The sequence below is a fragment of the Ranitomeya variabilis genome, chromosome 2 (genome assembly GCF_051348905.1).
Source record: "Ranitomeya variabilis isolate aRanVar5 chromosome 2, aRanVar5.hap1, whole genome shotgun sequence".
Classification (NCBI taxonomy): domain Eukaryota; kingdom Metazoa; phylum Chordata; class Amphibia; order Anura; family Dendrobatidae; genus Ranitomeya; species Ranitomeya variabilis.
In genome coordinates, this window is record NC_135233.1 from 840,611,200 (window position 1) to 840,627,713 (window position 16,514).

The 16,514-nt window shown below is 42.8% G+C and overlaps 1 protein-coding gene across 6 annotated transcripts in view; it reads right to left on the reverse strand.

The window, feature by feature from the left end:
- The window catches only part of CCDC150 (coiled-coil domain containing 150), a 200,571-nt gene that overhangs the window by 133,638 nt on the left and 50,419 nt on the right, over positions 1 to 16,514 (reverse strand). For all 6 annotated transcript variants that reach the window (XM_077290128.1, XM_077290129.1, XM_077290130.1 and 3 more), the window contains exon 8: positions 10,580 to 10,623. In XM_077290128.1, the coding sequence (XP_077146243.1) occupies positions 10,580 to 10,623 (44 nt within the window). The remainder of the gene's footprint in view (positions 1 to 10,579; positions 10,624 to 16,514) is intronic.

Below are 16,514 nucleotides of genomic sequence, written 5' to 3' on the forward strand. Positions count from 1 at the left end.
TTTCCCCATGTGCCATGGAAATACACGTCCCGTTTTATAGTCCTCATTATCACGGAACCACTTGGTCCTTTTTGTGCTCTCATTGTCTGCACGAAATTTAGACAAATTCATATTCAGCCGTGTCATATAGGCACTCATATCCGCTGCCGTCACATGAGTTGTGCATCACCTTATACAGCAGTGCTGTCAGCCGCTTTGCATTACTTGGACTGTGTTTGGATCCTTGGTTGACGTGCACCTGTGAAATATGACTGATTTTAATTTAAATCCAGATATGGGTGAACTGGATGGTGCCAATAGTATTTTTTCCTATACGGAGGATGACGCTGCACGAATCATTAATGCTGCACAAACAGATGTGACTTTCTTGAGTGTCCCTTCGGGTGACATGTTGAAAAGGAAATTTGAAAATGAGAAACGGAGGTTGATCTCATTAGAACTGCATGTTTCAACTCTGACTGAGTATTATAAAGTGCATAGGATACCACGTGGACTACGTCCGCATCTCCGACCCACATTGATGGCGGATAATGTGCTATTTTGTTCAAGATTTGAATTTATAACAAACAAATATTGCTTTGATTTGATGCTGTTAAACATTGAGTTTTTAAGCAAAGAGATTGAGACTCTTAAAAAGAACATCACGGAAAGTGAACAGTTACTTACAACTCATTTGACGGCAGCGGATATGAGTGCCTATATGACACGGCTGAATATAAATTTGTCTAAATTTCGTGCAGACAATGAGAGCACAAAAAGGACCAAGTGGTTCCGTGATAATGAGGACTATAAAACGGGACGTGTATTTCCATGGCACATGGGGAAACAGACGTCCGCATATAAGAATCATAAAACTTTTCAACCACGCCGACGAAGGAGAGCCCATGAGGGCAATAAACAACAATTTGGTTTCACTACTGGAGAGTCTGACTCCACTGATGACTCAAATATGGGAGCTTCAACGTCTATGCATTTTTTAGAAAAGGAGACACCGACGGATACCACCCCAGGAGGAAATATCGGAGGGGCGGTAGGAAACATAAAAGGAACAAGGCCAGTACAAGCTCAGAGAGTGACACGGAACACCGCAACCAAACAGAGGAATGGAGAGGAGAAACGGAGGTTCAACAACTAAAAGAAGGAACTCTTGTGGTGAATATTTCCTCTGTAAATTTATCTACAATTGAACTGAGTGTTTTAGAAAAGGGCCTTACATTTTGTCCCACTAATACACCGGACTGGTTTGCACTTGAGACTGACCTTTTTGCTTTTTTTAGGAGGTGTCGTTTAACAACTTTTTTTGCAGATAAAAAACAAGATATAACAACAAATTCTGTTGATGCGGCAAACACTGATGTTTTTTCTTTACAGGGTGTTGGCCTTTACAATAGAAGTGAGTTTCAGCCACCTACTAAAACCCATGTAGTGGAGGCCTTTATCCAGTTGGTGGAAAAAGAGTTTGAGACCTTGAGAAGGTCGCATAGAAATCGTGGTCAACATAACCTTACTATAGACGAGAAGAGAGCATTGGATAATCTCTCTAATAATACATCCATCACAATCAAGACCGCCGACAAAGGTGGGGCAGTGGTTGTGATGGATACCATAAAATATAAAGCGGAAGTATTACGTCAACTGGCAGATATGAATGTCTACTGTAAGTTGACAGGGGATCCTACGACGCGTTTCCAAGGAGAGTTACAGCTTATAGTCAATGAGGCCTTAACAGATGGCCTGATTGACTCTAAGCTGTCCGAGTATTTGATCACTGATTGTCCTGTAAGACCACTGATGTATGTTTTGCCTAAAATCCACAAGGATTATTTTAACCCCCCGGGTCGCCCGATAGTTTCGGGGAGTGGCTCCATCTTTAATAAAGTGTCAATTTTCCTTGATAAGGTGTTATCTGGGTTTGCCTCAATGGCAAGATCTTACATTCGTGATACGGATGACTTTTTGAATAAAATTGAAAACCTAAGTGTTACAACCGAAACGTTGCTAGTGTCTTTTGACGTGGTTTCGTTGTATACCTCTATAGAGCATGATAGGGGCTTGGCGGCTGTCGATGTGGCGCTATCGGGCTCGGACATGGGGCCGGGCTGTGCACGTCTGGTCCTCCAGCTGCTGGAGTTCATCCTCAGAAGGAACTATTTCCTGTTTGGGGATGACTACTACCTGCAGCTGAGGGGTACCGCCATGGGGTCCAACGTGGCCCCCACTTATGCAAACATCTACATGGCGGTACTCGAGGACCAGCACGTGTATGTCTCCCGGTTCTGGTCCTGTGTCCGGGCCTGGTGGCGCTACATCGATGACGTGTTTGTAGTTTGGGAGGGACAACTTAGTGAGCTACTGGATTTTCACCATGAGCTAAACAACATTTTCCCAGAACTCAGTTTCACGATCACACATTCCCAGGAACAGATACAATTTTTAGACACACTGGTGTATAAGGTTGGGTCCACATTGAAAACTGACATATATTAAGAGCACGGATAGGAACAGCCTATTGCAATTTAACAGTTATCATCCAAGAAGCATGGTGGAGTCGCTCCCTTGGAGCCAGATGCTTAGAGTAAGAAAGATAGTCTCGGAGGAGTCACGTCTTGATTCTAGACTGGAGGACATGTGTAAGAAGTTTCTTAACAGAGGCTACCCGGAGAATGGAGTTAGAAAACACATGTATAAGGCTAGGGTAACCTCAAGGGCTGATGTAAGGGAAAAGAAGGTTAGGGTTAGAGACAAGCGAATCCCATTTGTGTCCACTTACAGTACAGCTAGTGGACATGTGAAGAATATTATTTTGAAACATTGGCACATCTTACATCAAGGTTTACCTGAAATTAAAGAATTCACTCTGCCACCGATTTTGTCCTATAAGAGAGGACGCAATTTAAAGGACAAGTTAGTAAAATCGGATGTTGGTCCTACAGCAGGCAGTGTGCAGAGAACCCTGGGCCCCCCGAAATTCGGGAACTTCCCATGCTTGGGATGTGCATGCTGCAGCAATATGATTAAGGGGGATTCCTTTAATCATCCCCGTACAGGCCATAGTTTTCCAATCAAAGAAAGATATACCTGCACCTCAAGTTTTGTTGTTTATCTTATTGTTTGTCCTTGTGGTTTGACATATGTGGGGGAGACAACTATGGAAATAAAAGCACGCATTGGCAAACACAAGAGTACAATTAGAACTAAGAAGGTGGATTTGCCGATACCCAAACATTTTATTGAGAGTGGACATTCTATCAGTCAGTTACGATTTAGGGTGATAGACAGTGTGCCTCCTCTTCGCAGGGGGGGCGACAGAGTTAAATTATTAAAAAAGAAGGAATTGAAATGGATCTCGAGGTTGGGCTCTCGTCAACCTGGAGGGTTAAATGTTGACTACAATCTTCTACTGTGTGTAGCTTGATCAACCTGTTTGTGGTTCGTGTGGCCCACATTCGTATAGTTATGTTTTTAATTGGTGAATGGGTATGTCTACTGTTGTCTTCGGTTACATATTGATATACAATTGATTGATCTATATTGTATGTTTTACCCTCTCCCCCCCCCCTTTTTTTCCTCTTTTTGAGGAGCAATTTTCTAATGCTAGTGGTTCTATAACCATGGATATGATAATGTGGAAATGGGATTCCTTTTTTATATATATAGGGGTTACTTTAATAAAAGGGAAATGGAGGTATAAGTATTCATATTTATCTGATCTTTTTATATGCTATATTTTGTATATGCCATGCTATAATACATCATATCATGTATCATATGATGTGATGTATATATGTGGGATATACTGTTATATGTGGTCTTTGGGAAGCCTATATGTGGATAGGATCTGCTGGCCGGTGGGCGTGCCCTTCGACTGTCCGTGGTAGCGCTATATCATGTGATTGTGCGCTGCTGGAGAGCCGTGGAGCGTGCGCACTGGCCTGGTGATCTTCTTGCTGATGTCATTGAGGGCCGATCATGTGACCGATGTAAAGGGCGTCTCCAATTGAAGTAGAATGAGCCTGGATTGGCTCTCTCATATGGGGTTAGTAGCGATGCAGGTGGGCGTGGCCGCCGGCCTTTAACAGCGGCGCTGCATGTTTTACATGTACTGCGCAGTTGTGGAGCCGACGGTCATGCGCAATAGACCTAGGACCTTGCCTCCGCTGCGATGGATGTTTAGCTTGGGAGGAGGTTCGTTAGAAGCCGTTATGAAGCCTGGATTGGCTTCATTCTAAGTAGGTGTCTATGCATCGCGGTCCTGTATTGGTTCATCATCACAGGTACCGATTGGTGGGTATGGTACAAGCCCAGGGATAGGTACTTTATGTATAAATTGCTCTGATAGGCTGAGGAATGACAGATAGTGTTGTTTATTTATGTTTTAACCTTCCACATGTGCCTGCTACTGTGATCGTATGTAACATTGTGTATAACCGATACTTCCAGTGACATTATGATTAAGTTTTAAATGTATATGGTTCACTTTTTATATATTTATGTTATTATTTTTGATCACCAAGATATTATATATGTAAATGATGGGGGCGGACCTAATAGGTGGTGATTACCCACTTCCTATTTAAGGCCGTCACTTGGATTGTTATGTATGCTTGATAAAGACCCTGTGAGGTTGAAACGTTGCACTACTGGCACAATAAAGTGTTTTCTGTCTTCACCTGGATTGGATGCTGTCCTTCACTTTGAAGCTTTGGTATGTACCTTTCCACCTGGGTCCGGTGGAACTAGGACGTGCATCACCTTATACAGCAGTGCTGTCAGCCGCTTTGCATTATATAGCCCAACGAGTCGCATTGGATAATGAGCTATTCCTGGCCGCAAATCTCACGGATTCTGCTGACGTGTCAGCCATAAAAGCAGTGGCAGACTTTATGATGGGTAAGGAAGAAATTATATCGGCCCGCGGGGTTTTATTCACCAAATGTTCCTCTAACTGCCCCATCCACAAATACATTGATCTAGCTACTGACGTGGCTGCAATGTTAGCTTTTATCAGTGCTGCCGATGTTTCCCAGGAACGGCGCAACAGAATATCTGCTTTGCGATCCATAGCGTCTCTGAGGCTAGATGAGTCCTCAAAAGGAATAGCCGTTTTTTTAGTAACCTTGGCTATGGGTACGTCAACCTTTGGAATTTCCTCCCATGACTTGATATCCTCCGGATCAAATGGTAGACGACTTTTAAATTCCCGAGACACTATCAGTCTACGTTCCGCATCCCTCCATTCTTGCAATATCATCTGCTTTAGGTGATCGCTTACAGGGAATACCGTCTGTTTTTGTGACGTAAGCCCTCTAAACATTAAATCTTGTCTGGACTTTGGCCGCGGCTCTTCTTTCATCTGCATCGTATTCCTCACTGCTTGCACTAAATCTTCTGTCTCTTCCACGGGAAATAGAAACTTCCTTCCTTGGTCCTGTTCCTCCAATGGTAATTCTCCTTCTTCTTGGTCCGAACTTCTCCCGTCTGATTCTTCCTTAGATGACGCCTCCACATCATCCTGGTCCAGGTCCATCCGTGGTCTCTTGCGACCTCGACCTGGGCTGGAGGGGTACCGTTGTGTCATGGTAGCTAATGAATTCTGTACTTCTTCCTGAATTAAGGATCTCATTTCGGATAATAACGACGGTTGCTCTTCTCTTACAACTCTAGAGATGCAGGCCCCGCACAACTCCTTTTTATGTGCTTCTGGTAACTTTGCATTACATATGGAGCATCGTCTGGACTTTGTCAGTGCCTTGCCTGACTTTTTTGCCACTGGCAGGGATGTCTGTTCAGTCTCCTTATCCTAAGTATAAGAGTGAGTACATCTTAGTGACTTAGGAATAAGTGAGAAAGGTAATATGCGCTATGCGCACTTACCCCAGTCTCCTCACTCCTGGGATCCATATCCTCTGTTTAAATATAAATATAAATATACCATATAAATAGCACATCCCCTGCCAGATATACATATAGGGATTTAGCAGCACTGCTGCACTTACCCCTTGTCTCTGGCATTGCAGACCTCCTTTCCGGCTCGTGCCTGTGAATGTGCGTCCCGGTTCACTGTAGCGCTTGCCGAGTAGAACGCTGGACGCTCATTCCCATAACCGGCGCCTTTTTATAGATGCTTCAGCGTTCCACACTGTGGAACGCATGTTCTGTCGCCGAATCCGCCGGAAATGACGCCGCTGACGTCACCGGAAGTGACGATATACACTTACTTCCGCGTTCCACGCAGTGGAATGCACGCTGAAGCCGGGAGGTTCTGCCGTCCCTGCATGCTCGCCTGAGAGCATGTGGACCTATGCGCCTTTTCACCTTCCTGGCGCCGGCGCCTCTTGTTCCTCCTGGCGCCCGAGCCGAGAGCCTCCCCCTGGGAGGAAGCGGCTCACCCAGGAGCTCGTCCGCTCGACTGGTCTCTGGGCACAGGGACTCCCACCCGGGAAGTATGTGCCCTGGGCTATCGACGAGGGGGAAGGATATTGGACCAGCCGCACGATCCCCCTGAGCCCTCCGGTCCGGTAAGCTTGCTTCTCTCGCGTGTCCCTCCATGCAGGGACAGGAAAAACACTAAAGGAAAGGGGGCGGAGTGGGACCTTTTAACCTCTCGTGTTGTTTCCTGTCCCTGCAAGGAGGAGGAGGACGTCCTCCAGAGTGCTGTCAGGGGGACGTCCTGGAAACGCTGCGTAATCTGCACAAAGAATTTACATGCTGCGGAAAATACAACGCAGCGTTCCCGCGCTGTATCTTCCGCACCATGGGCACAGCGGATTTGGTTTTCCATAGGTTTACATGGAACTGTAAACCTGATGGAACACTGCTACGAATCCACAGCGGCCAATCCACTGCGGATAACAGCCAAATCCGCACCGTGTGCACATAGCCTAATTCTAAGGCTATGTGCACACGCTGCGGAAAACGCTGCGGATCTGCAGTGTTTCCGCAGCTGCGGGTGCGCAGCAGTTTCCCGTGAGTTTATAGTTCAATGTAAACCTATCGAAAACAAAAAACGCTGTGCCCATGCTGCGGAAAAAAATGCGCGGAAACGCAGCGGTTTACATTCTGGAGCATGTCACTTCTTTCTGCGGATTCCGCAGCGGTTTTACACCTGCTCCAATAGAAAACCGCAGTTGTAAAACCGCAGTGAAATCCGCAGAAAAACCACGGTGAATCCGCGATAAATCCGCAGCGGTTTTGCACTGCGGATTTAACAAATCCGCAGCAGAAAAATCCGCAGAGGACCAGAATACGTGTGCACATACCCTAACCCTAGTTCTAACCCTAACCCTAACCCTAGTTCTAACCCCAACCCTAACCCTAGTTCTAACCCTAACCCTAGTTCTAACCCTAACCCTAACCCTAGTTCTAACTTTAGTGTGGGGAAAAAGTAAAAAAAAATTATTTTCTTTATTTTATTGTTGTCCCTACCTATGGGGGTGATAAAGGGGGGGGGTTCATTTACTATTTTTTTTATTTTGATCACTGTGATAGGTTTTATCACAGTGCTCAAAATGTACATCGAACGAATCTGCCGGCCGACAGATTCGGCGGGCGCACTGCGCATGCGCCCGCCATTTTGCAAGATGGCGGCGCCCAGGGAGAAGACGGATGGACACCGGGAAGCTCGGTAAGTATAAAGGGGGGAGATCGGAGCACGGGGGGTGGATCGGAGCACAGGGGGGGTGGATCGCAGCACAGGGGGAGCAGACAGGAGGACGGGGGGAGCGGACAGGAGGACGGAGGGGAGCGGACCACCGAACGGAGGACTGGGGAGTAGATCGGGGGCGGTGGGGGGGGGCAGACCAGTATTTCTAGCCATGGCCGATGATATTGCAGCATCGGCCATGGCTGGATTGCAATATTTCACCAGTTTTTTAGGTGAAATATTACAAATTGCTCTGATTGGCTGTTGCACTTTCAACAGCCAATCAGAGCGATCGTAGCCACGGGGGGGTGAAGCCACCCCCCCTGGGCTGAAGTACCACTCCCCCTGTCCCTGCAGGTCGGGTGAAATTGGAGTTAACCCTTTCACTCGATCTGCAGGGACGCGATCATTCTGTGACACAGCATATGCGTCACAGGTCGCATTGGCACCGACTTTCATGACGCATACGCTGTGTCACAGGTCGGGAAGGGGTTAATTAATGATCAGTATTGATTGTAGTATTCCGTCACTATGTTGTGGTAATATGTGGTCTGGTCATCGTGAGGCCGTATTTGTCCCCTGTATGTGGTATTATTCGGCCACTATGTGGTGGTAATATGTGGACTGGTCACGGTGTGACCGTATTTGTCCCTTTTATGTGGTACTATTGTTCATTTTAAAAAAATGTATGCGACATTGCCTTAAATAAACAAATAAAAAAATACAAAAAATAAATAAATAAAAGTTCAGGATATTATAACTAGTGATGAGCGAATATACTCGTTACTCGAGATTTCCCGAGCACGCTCGGGTGTCTTCCGTGTATTTTTTAGTGCTCGGAAATTTAGTTTTTCTTGCCGCAGCTGAATGATTTACATCTATTAGCCAGCATAAGTACTTGTGGGGGTTGCCTGGTTGTTAGGGAATCCCCACATGTACTTATGCTAGCTAACAGATGTAAATCATTCAGCTGCGGAAACAAAAACTAAATTTTCGAGCACTAAAAAATACTCTGAGGACACCCAAGCGTGCTTGGGAAATCTCAAGTAACGAGTATATTCGCTCATCATTAATTATAACAAATGTTTAATAGGTTAGAGTAGGGCCTGGCCAAAAGAGTCTACCTTGTTGTGGTGACAGCTTAAAAAAAAATAAAAATCTTTTCGCCAAAACAAAAGCTGCTTGCTATGTATGTGATCACAGGAGAAAAAAAAAAAAAAAAAGTCCAAAAAGTTGCCAATAAGTTACAAAAATAACTATTTATTTGAACAATCAAACACTAGTTTACACATTAAAATTTCACAATATTACAAAAATTGAAGCATATGGATTTTATCATCAATGCGACTATATCCACAGATGCAAAAAGTGACCCAAGAATGCAGACGGGACATATAATGCCCACAGCAGGTTCAAAGAATCATACAAAAAGGCATGATGTCCATGTTCACATCAAAACAGCAGCTCTGGGAGGCTATTCTGACTTAATGCAAAGAAATACAAGTTCAATGGATGCAGGAATTGTGAAGGTGATATCAAAGAAGGGTTCCTATGTTAACATGTAACTTGGCGTGTTAGGATGTTTTGGAGTTAAATAGCTTTTTAGTTCAGTGAATGTGACCTCCTAATGCTGCAAATTCCACAAATGAGCATTTTCAGTTCTTTAAAACATATGAAATGTTTAGAAATTCTACTGTGCCTAATAATTTGGAACAGTGCATTTTGAGTTTTTATTCATTTTGGAGATTATACTGTTATCATTGGGAGGCTTCTTCAATAAAATTCAATGTATAATCTAACGGGTGATGACTTTTGTTAGACTGACTGTCATTTGCACCGATCATTTAGGAAAATCCGAGAAAAATATAATTTGCTTAATAATTTGGAACATGGTGTATACTCGCTCATCACTAGTTACTGGTTATGAAAATTATGTGAAAGCCCACACAATTTTTTTTTTCTTTAACTTAAGAGTTGCTGTTTGGATGCAGCCTATCTAGGTTCATTCTGTTAAAGCTCCTACATAGGCTAGTGACAATGTGTGTGTTTGTGTTTACTTACCGACTTAGTAATGAGGGCGCCTGGCTGACACCTTTTCATTACTAAGCCTAGGGCTTGGTGTCAATGACAGCTGCCAACACCAAGCCCTAGTCCCATTACTCTAATGCTACTGCATCAAAATGAAAAAGGTGGTGTTGAACCAAGAAATGACATTACAAAACTATTTTTCTTTCGAATATCTTTATTTAGCTCAAAAAAGCCATCATTGCTGTACAAAAACGCATGCAAAAAACACATACATAACCGTGGCAAAACCGCACCAAAAACTGCGGCAAAACGCACGTTTTTGCAGCAGCTTTTTTGCTGTCTAGAGATGCAGAAATTTCTGCAAGCAAATACTCAACGGGCGCACATAGCTTTACACCCAACATCTAGGGCAGATGGGCCATTGTTTCCCAGCTAAGGTCCAGTTTAGCCCTTTAATGACAAGGAGGATTTCCATTTTTATGTTAGCATTTTTTTCCCATCCTTCTTCCAAGAGTCGTACCTTTTTTATTTTTCCACCAATAAAGCCACATGAGGGCTTGTATTTTGCAAAACAAACTATAGTTTTGAACAACACAATTAATTTTACCATACATTGTACATGAAATTGGGAAAAAAAATTCAAGTGAGATAAAATGCTGAGAAAATGATTTTGGAGAGAGCTCTGCTCCAGAGTCCTCTTCATAAACAGGCAATGATGCACCTACAGGTGATATTGCGTTAAGGAGTTAATATTGCCAAAGAAGTCGTGAGAAAAATTAATATGACGTACGTAAAGAATAAGGCAGCGGCTTGACTTCTCGGGCATCACTTATAGTCATTAGTTTAGTTTACTATTCCTAAACAATTGGACAAGCCAAGCAACGTTTACTACACACCTAAAATCCTTACCTTGATGTCCTCTTGCAGTTGGCTCACTTCTGAGACTTTCGCCTCTATGAATAAATAAATCACCAGACATTAATAAAACTGTTGGAATAATGCTTATTATTGTACATATTGTATCAACTACTATATACTACTGCTTAATAATGCATGAGTTTCTGTCTCCAGCAATAGCGTTATACTGCCAGAAAAGCACAGTTGGGTCATTCCATGTCAAGTGAACCAATCATTTTTACCACCATATTTTTAATTCTTTTGAGATTTTGTTATTTGGTAATAGTGTGTCAGAGAATTCAAAATGTGGAAAAAAAAAAAATTCTAGATTTTTTTTTATTGATTTTCAAAGTTTGGAAAGAGTGCGAATTTCGGTGTTGCCTGCCTTTACATTTCTCTCCATAACTCAGGCTCGAAAAAAAAAAGATAGAGAAACAAAATAAACACCATTCTACTCAGAACTGTACAGGCTTCCACCAGATATGTCACAAGAGTATCTTTAATATTAATTTACCTATGCGAACGCAAGTGCAAAACTTTAAAACGTATTTAAAAAACGTTTAATTTCAAAATTTCAAGAACTGCACGTGTCTGCTATGCTCCTAGCCACATCTGTACCAAAATACAAGCTGGGATCGCGATGGGATCATATTTTAAAAAATAAAACTATTACAGTGTCAGTTCAAAAATCTTGATTTCAGATCTGTTCAGCCTGTGGTCTAAAAGTGTGGGGTCCATATTTACCAAATAATTCATGATTTTTAGATGTTACGGTATTATTTTATTATGTTACAGCTTAGAAGCAGGAGAGGACAGAGGAGAAGCTTTGTTAGGGCTGAGGATGACCAGGGGTAGAAAGTAACTGCAGAGCAGATGACCGTCCGGCAGCTCGGGCCTCCAGAGGCCATATTCGCACCAAAGCTTATCATCCATGCAACTTCTCAAATGGAGGGAGAAACCTACTCTTAACATCCAGTTCATGTATTGTGCAAACCAGGATTACGAAGGGGAGGAGAGTTTGTGAAAACCTCGGTTACAGGAAGCAGAACCCATCACAGGGACTCGGCAATACCGGACTGTCATCCCATGTAGTGAAACAGAAATAAAAACAAAGACAGTGACGTCCATGAAGTGGTAGAAGGCGGCACAAGATCGGCCATGGATGACAGAACTGGTGATGTGACCTGTGAATATGATCGGCGCTGGTGGCTTCTGGACTCTCCAAAGATTGTGAAAATGAAGTAGTAGAAGTGATTTTTTTTGCACCTTCTGGCCCAGCGCTGTCCTTTGTGTATCCAAGAAAATCAGACATTTTAAAAGGGAACAAAAATCAGATGTAACTCAGGTGGAGCCGAGCACCATGACAGCCGCACATACTCTGACACAAAAGGAAACGGCCTTTGATAGTGAGCGCTGATGGACAAGATGACATTTCACCCACTAGAAGGGACACATTGATGATAAAAGGCCAGTGTAAAAACCTACTATTGTTTGATTAGTTCATATTTTATAAAACGAGGATTTAACTACTGTACTATTCTTCTTAACCCCTTCACCCCCAAGGGTGGTTTGCACGTTATGGACCGGGCCAATTTTTACAATTCTGACCACTGTCCCTTTATGAGGTTATAACTCTGGAACGCTTCAACGGATCCTGGTGATTCTGACATTGTTTTCTCGTGACATATTGTACTTCATGATAGTGGTAAAATTTCTTTGATATTACCTGCGTTTATTTGTGAAAAAAATGGAAATTTGGCGAAAATTTTGAAAATTTCGCAATTTTCCAAATTTGAATTTTTATGCAATTAAATCACAGTGATATGTCACACAAAATACTTAATAAGTAACATTTCCCACATGTCTACTTTACATCAGCACCATTTTGGAACCAAAATTTTTTTTTTTGTTAGGGAGTTATAAGGGTTAAAAGTTGACCAGCAATTTCTCATTGTTACAACACCATTTTTTTTTAGGGACCACATCTCATTTGAAGTCATTTTGAGGGGTCTATATTATAGAAAATACCCAAGTGTGACACCATTCTAAAAACTGCACCCCTCAAGGTACTCAAAACCACTTTCAAGAAGTTTATTAACCCTTCAGGTGTTTCACAGGAATTTTTGGAATCTAATATATAAAGCTGAATGTGTGTGTGTGTGTATGTATGTATGTATGTATGTATGTATGTCCGGGATTGGCATCTGAACCGTCGCAGCTACAGCCACAAAATTTTGCACAGTCACACGTCTGGACCCCGAGAGCGTCATAGGCTATGTTGTGAGGTGAAATTTTAACCCCGCGCTTTCCAATTCACCAAACAATTTTGCCCCTATCTACATAATGGGGAAAAAGTGAAAGGAAAAGTGTTGGAGGCGTCGCAGCTACAGGCACAAAATTTTGCACAGTCACACGTCTGGGCCCCGAGAGCGTCAAAGCTATGTTGTGAGGTGAAATTTTAACCCCGCGCTTTCCAATTCACCAAACAATTTTGCCCCTATCTACATAATGGGGAAAAAATGAAAGGAAAAGTGTTGGAGGCAAATTAACAGCTGCCAGATGTGAACAAGGGGGACTTAAAGAATGACAGCGATGGCGCCAAAGAGTATATACTGTACAGTTGCTAAGGTGGTGCCCCAACATGGGATAATCGCCACACCACCACGGGGATATGAACACACACACAAAATGCGCCACAGACTACCACGTGCTCAAACACATATACCACCCTCAGCGCACATTTCACCACACATACACCAACCTCGCCACATAAAAGTAGAAACACAAAAGTCGCCGCTCAAAACTCGCCACGCGCAAAACTCTCCACATGCAAAACTCGCCACACGTGCAAAACTCACCTCATGGAAAACTCGCCACACGCAAATCTTGCACACGCAGAAAAATTGCCACATGCACAAAAGTTGCAACACATGCAAAAGTTGCCTCACACAAAACTTGCACATACTCAAAAGGCACCACACATAAAACTCGCCACGCGCAAAACTCGCCATGCGCAAAACTTGCTGCACACAACTTGCTACACTAACCTGTCACATGCAACTCGACACACAAAAAGTTGCTACACGCATGTCGCCACACAAAACTCATCTCACAAAAGTCCCTACATGCATGTCGCCACACGCAACTCAACACACACAACTTGACACACGAAACTCGCCCTAAAACACACACAAGTCTGGTATTATCCTTCAAAAATAAAAATCTGATTAATAAGCAGACAAACTACAAGAGCAACAAATGTACCATATAGGAATCCGGCAGCTGTCAGTCACATGACCAGTCTATTATGTGTATGTGTGAGCTAATATATACTGCCAGGGGGTGGGCTTACTGTTGGCTGGGGATTTATCAGGCTGCCATTTTAGCTTAAAAATACTGAGGTAAAAATACTGACCAAATAACGTGTGAACGAGGGCTAATACAGGAGGAGATGACATACAGCTATATACTATATACAGGAGGAGATGACACACAGCTATATACTATTTACAGGGGAGATGACACACAGGTATATACTATATACAGGAGGAGATGACACACAGATATATACTATATACAGGAGAGATGACACACAGGTATATACTATATAGAGGAGGAGATGACATGCAGGTACATACTACATACAGGAGGAGATGACACACAGGTATATACTATATACAGGAGCAGATTACCTACAGGTATATAGTATATACAGGAGGAGATGACATACAGGTATATGCTATGTATAGGAGGAGATGACATACAGGTATATACTATATACAGGAGGAGATGACACACAGATATATACTATATACAGGAGATTACATACAGGTATATCTAATATATAAAGCTGAATGTGTGTATGTATGTATGTGTGTATGTCCGGGATTGGCATCTGCACCGTCGCAGCTACAGCCACAAAATTTTGCACAGTCACACGTCTGGACCCCGGGAGCGTCATAGGCTATGTTGTGAGGTGAAATTTTAACCCCGCGCGTTCCAATTCACCAAACAATTTTGCCCCTATCTACATAATGGGGAAAAAGTGAAGGGAAAAGTGTTGGAGGAAAATTGACAGCTGCCAGATGTGAACAATGAGGACTTAAAGAATGAGAGCGATGGCGACAAAGAGTATATACCGTACAGTTGCTAAGGTGGGGCCCTGACATGGGATACTCACCACACACGGGGATATGAACACAAACACAAAATGCACCACACACTACCACGTGCTTGAACACATATACGACCCTCAGCACACAATTCACCACACACACACCAACCTCGCCACATAAAAGTCGAAACACAAAAGTCACCACTCAAAACTCGCAACGCGCAAAACTCACCTCATGGAAAACTCACCTCATGCAAAACTTGCACACACAGAAAAATTGCCACATGTACAAAAGTTGCACCACATGCAAAAGTTGCCTCACACAAAACTTGCACATACTCAAAACGCACCACACATAAAACTCGCCACGCGCAAAACTCGCCATGCACAAATCTTGCTGCACACAACTTGCTACACTAACCTGTCACATGCAACTCGACACACAAAATGTTGCTACACGCATGTCGCCACACAAAACTCATCTCACAAAAGTCGCTACATGCATGTCGCCACACGCAACTCAACACACACAACTTGACACATGAAACTCGCCCTAAAACACACACAAGTCTGGTATTGTCCTTCAAAAATAAAAATCTGATTAATAAGCAGACAAACTACAAGAGCAACAAATGTACCATATAGGAAATACGGCAGCTGTCAGTCACATGACCTGTCTATTATGTGTATGTGTGAGCTAATATATACTGCCAGGGGGGAGGGCTTCCTGTTGGCTGGGGATTTATCAGGCTGCCAATAGCAACCAATCACAGCTCAGCTTCTATTTTGCTACAGTTAATTAACCTGAGCTCTGATTGGTTAATATAGGCAACAAAGACATTCTCAGTATCACAAAGCTAATATATGTTGTGAAATTCTTCTATTAGCTTGGTTTTTGCCTTTTAATAATTACATTTCTATCTATTTGTTTTGTGGTTTTTGTGTGCAGAATAAATTTTTGTTAACACATTCTATTTTGCTAACAGCAGTCATTAACCCGGGCGAAGCCGGGTAGTACAGCTAGTGTTTAAATAAAAATGAACATTTAACTTTTTTTCACACAAAATTTACTTCAGCTCCAATTTGTTTTATTTTACCAAGGGTAACAGGAAAAAATGGACCCCAAAAGATGTTATACAATTTGTCCTGAGTACGCTGATACTCCATATGTAGGGGTAAACCACTGTTTGGGCGCATGACAGAGCTCGGAAGCGAAGGAGCGCCATTTGACTTTTCAATGCAAAATTGACTGGAATTGAGATGGGACGCCATGTTGCGTTTGGAGAGCAACTGATGTGCCTAAACATTGAAACCCGGAATACTTTATTGAATAATACTAAAAATCCCTATCCAATGAATCAGTGTAATGGGGCAAATAACCCCACCATATATAGAAATACGCCCTATACTAAGAACATACCAAAGATAACATCATAAAATGTCCTACTCAAGTGATATAGTAATAGTGGTATACAATATATACCTAAAAGGGTGTCAAGATAAATGTGAACTACCCCTAACAATAATGCAATACTCAATATGCAACCCTATGGTATTACCCTACCTAGATGCGGGGGTTGGCACCCTAAGAAAAAACGAGAACGGCGCCCCCGCTCGTACGGTGGCTACCCCTGGTCTCCTAAGAATTCCCTATAAGGGATAGAATGTGAAACAGAAGGCCAGTTGGCTGTATATAACTTGTCAAAAATATGTGATATCATTAACACAGCATATCCGGCCCAAACCCCCCAATGTGCTGTAAGGTAGGGATAGAGGTATAAGCTAAATATCACTGATTACAGGACAATAAAATAGAAAAATGCAAGATACATT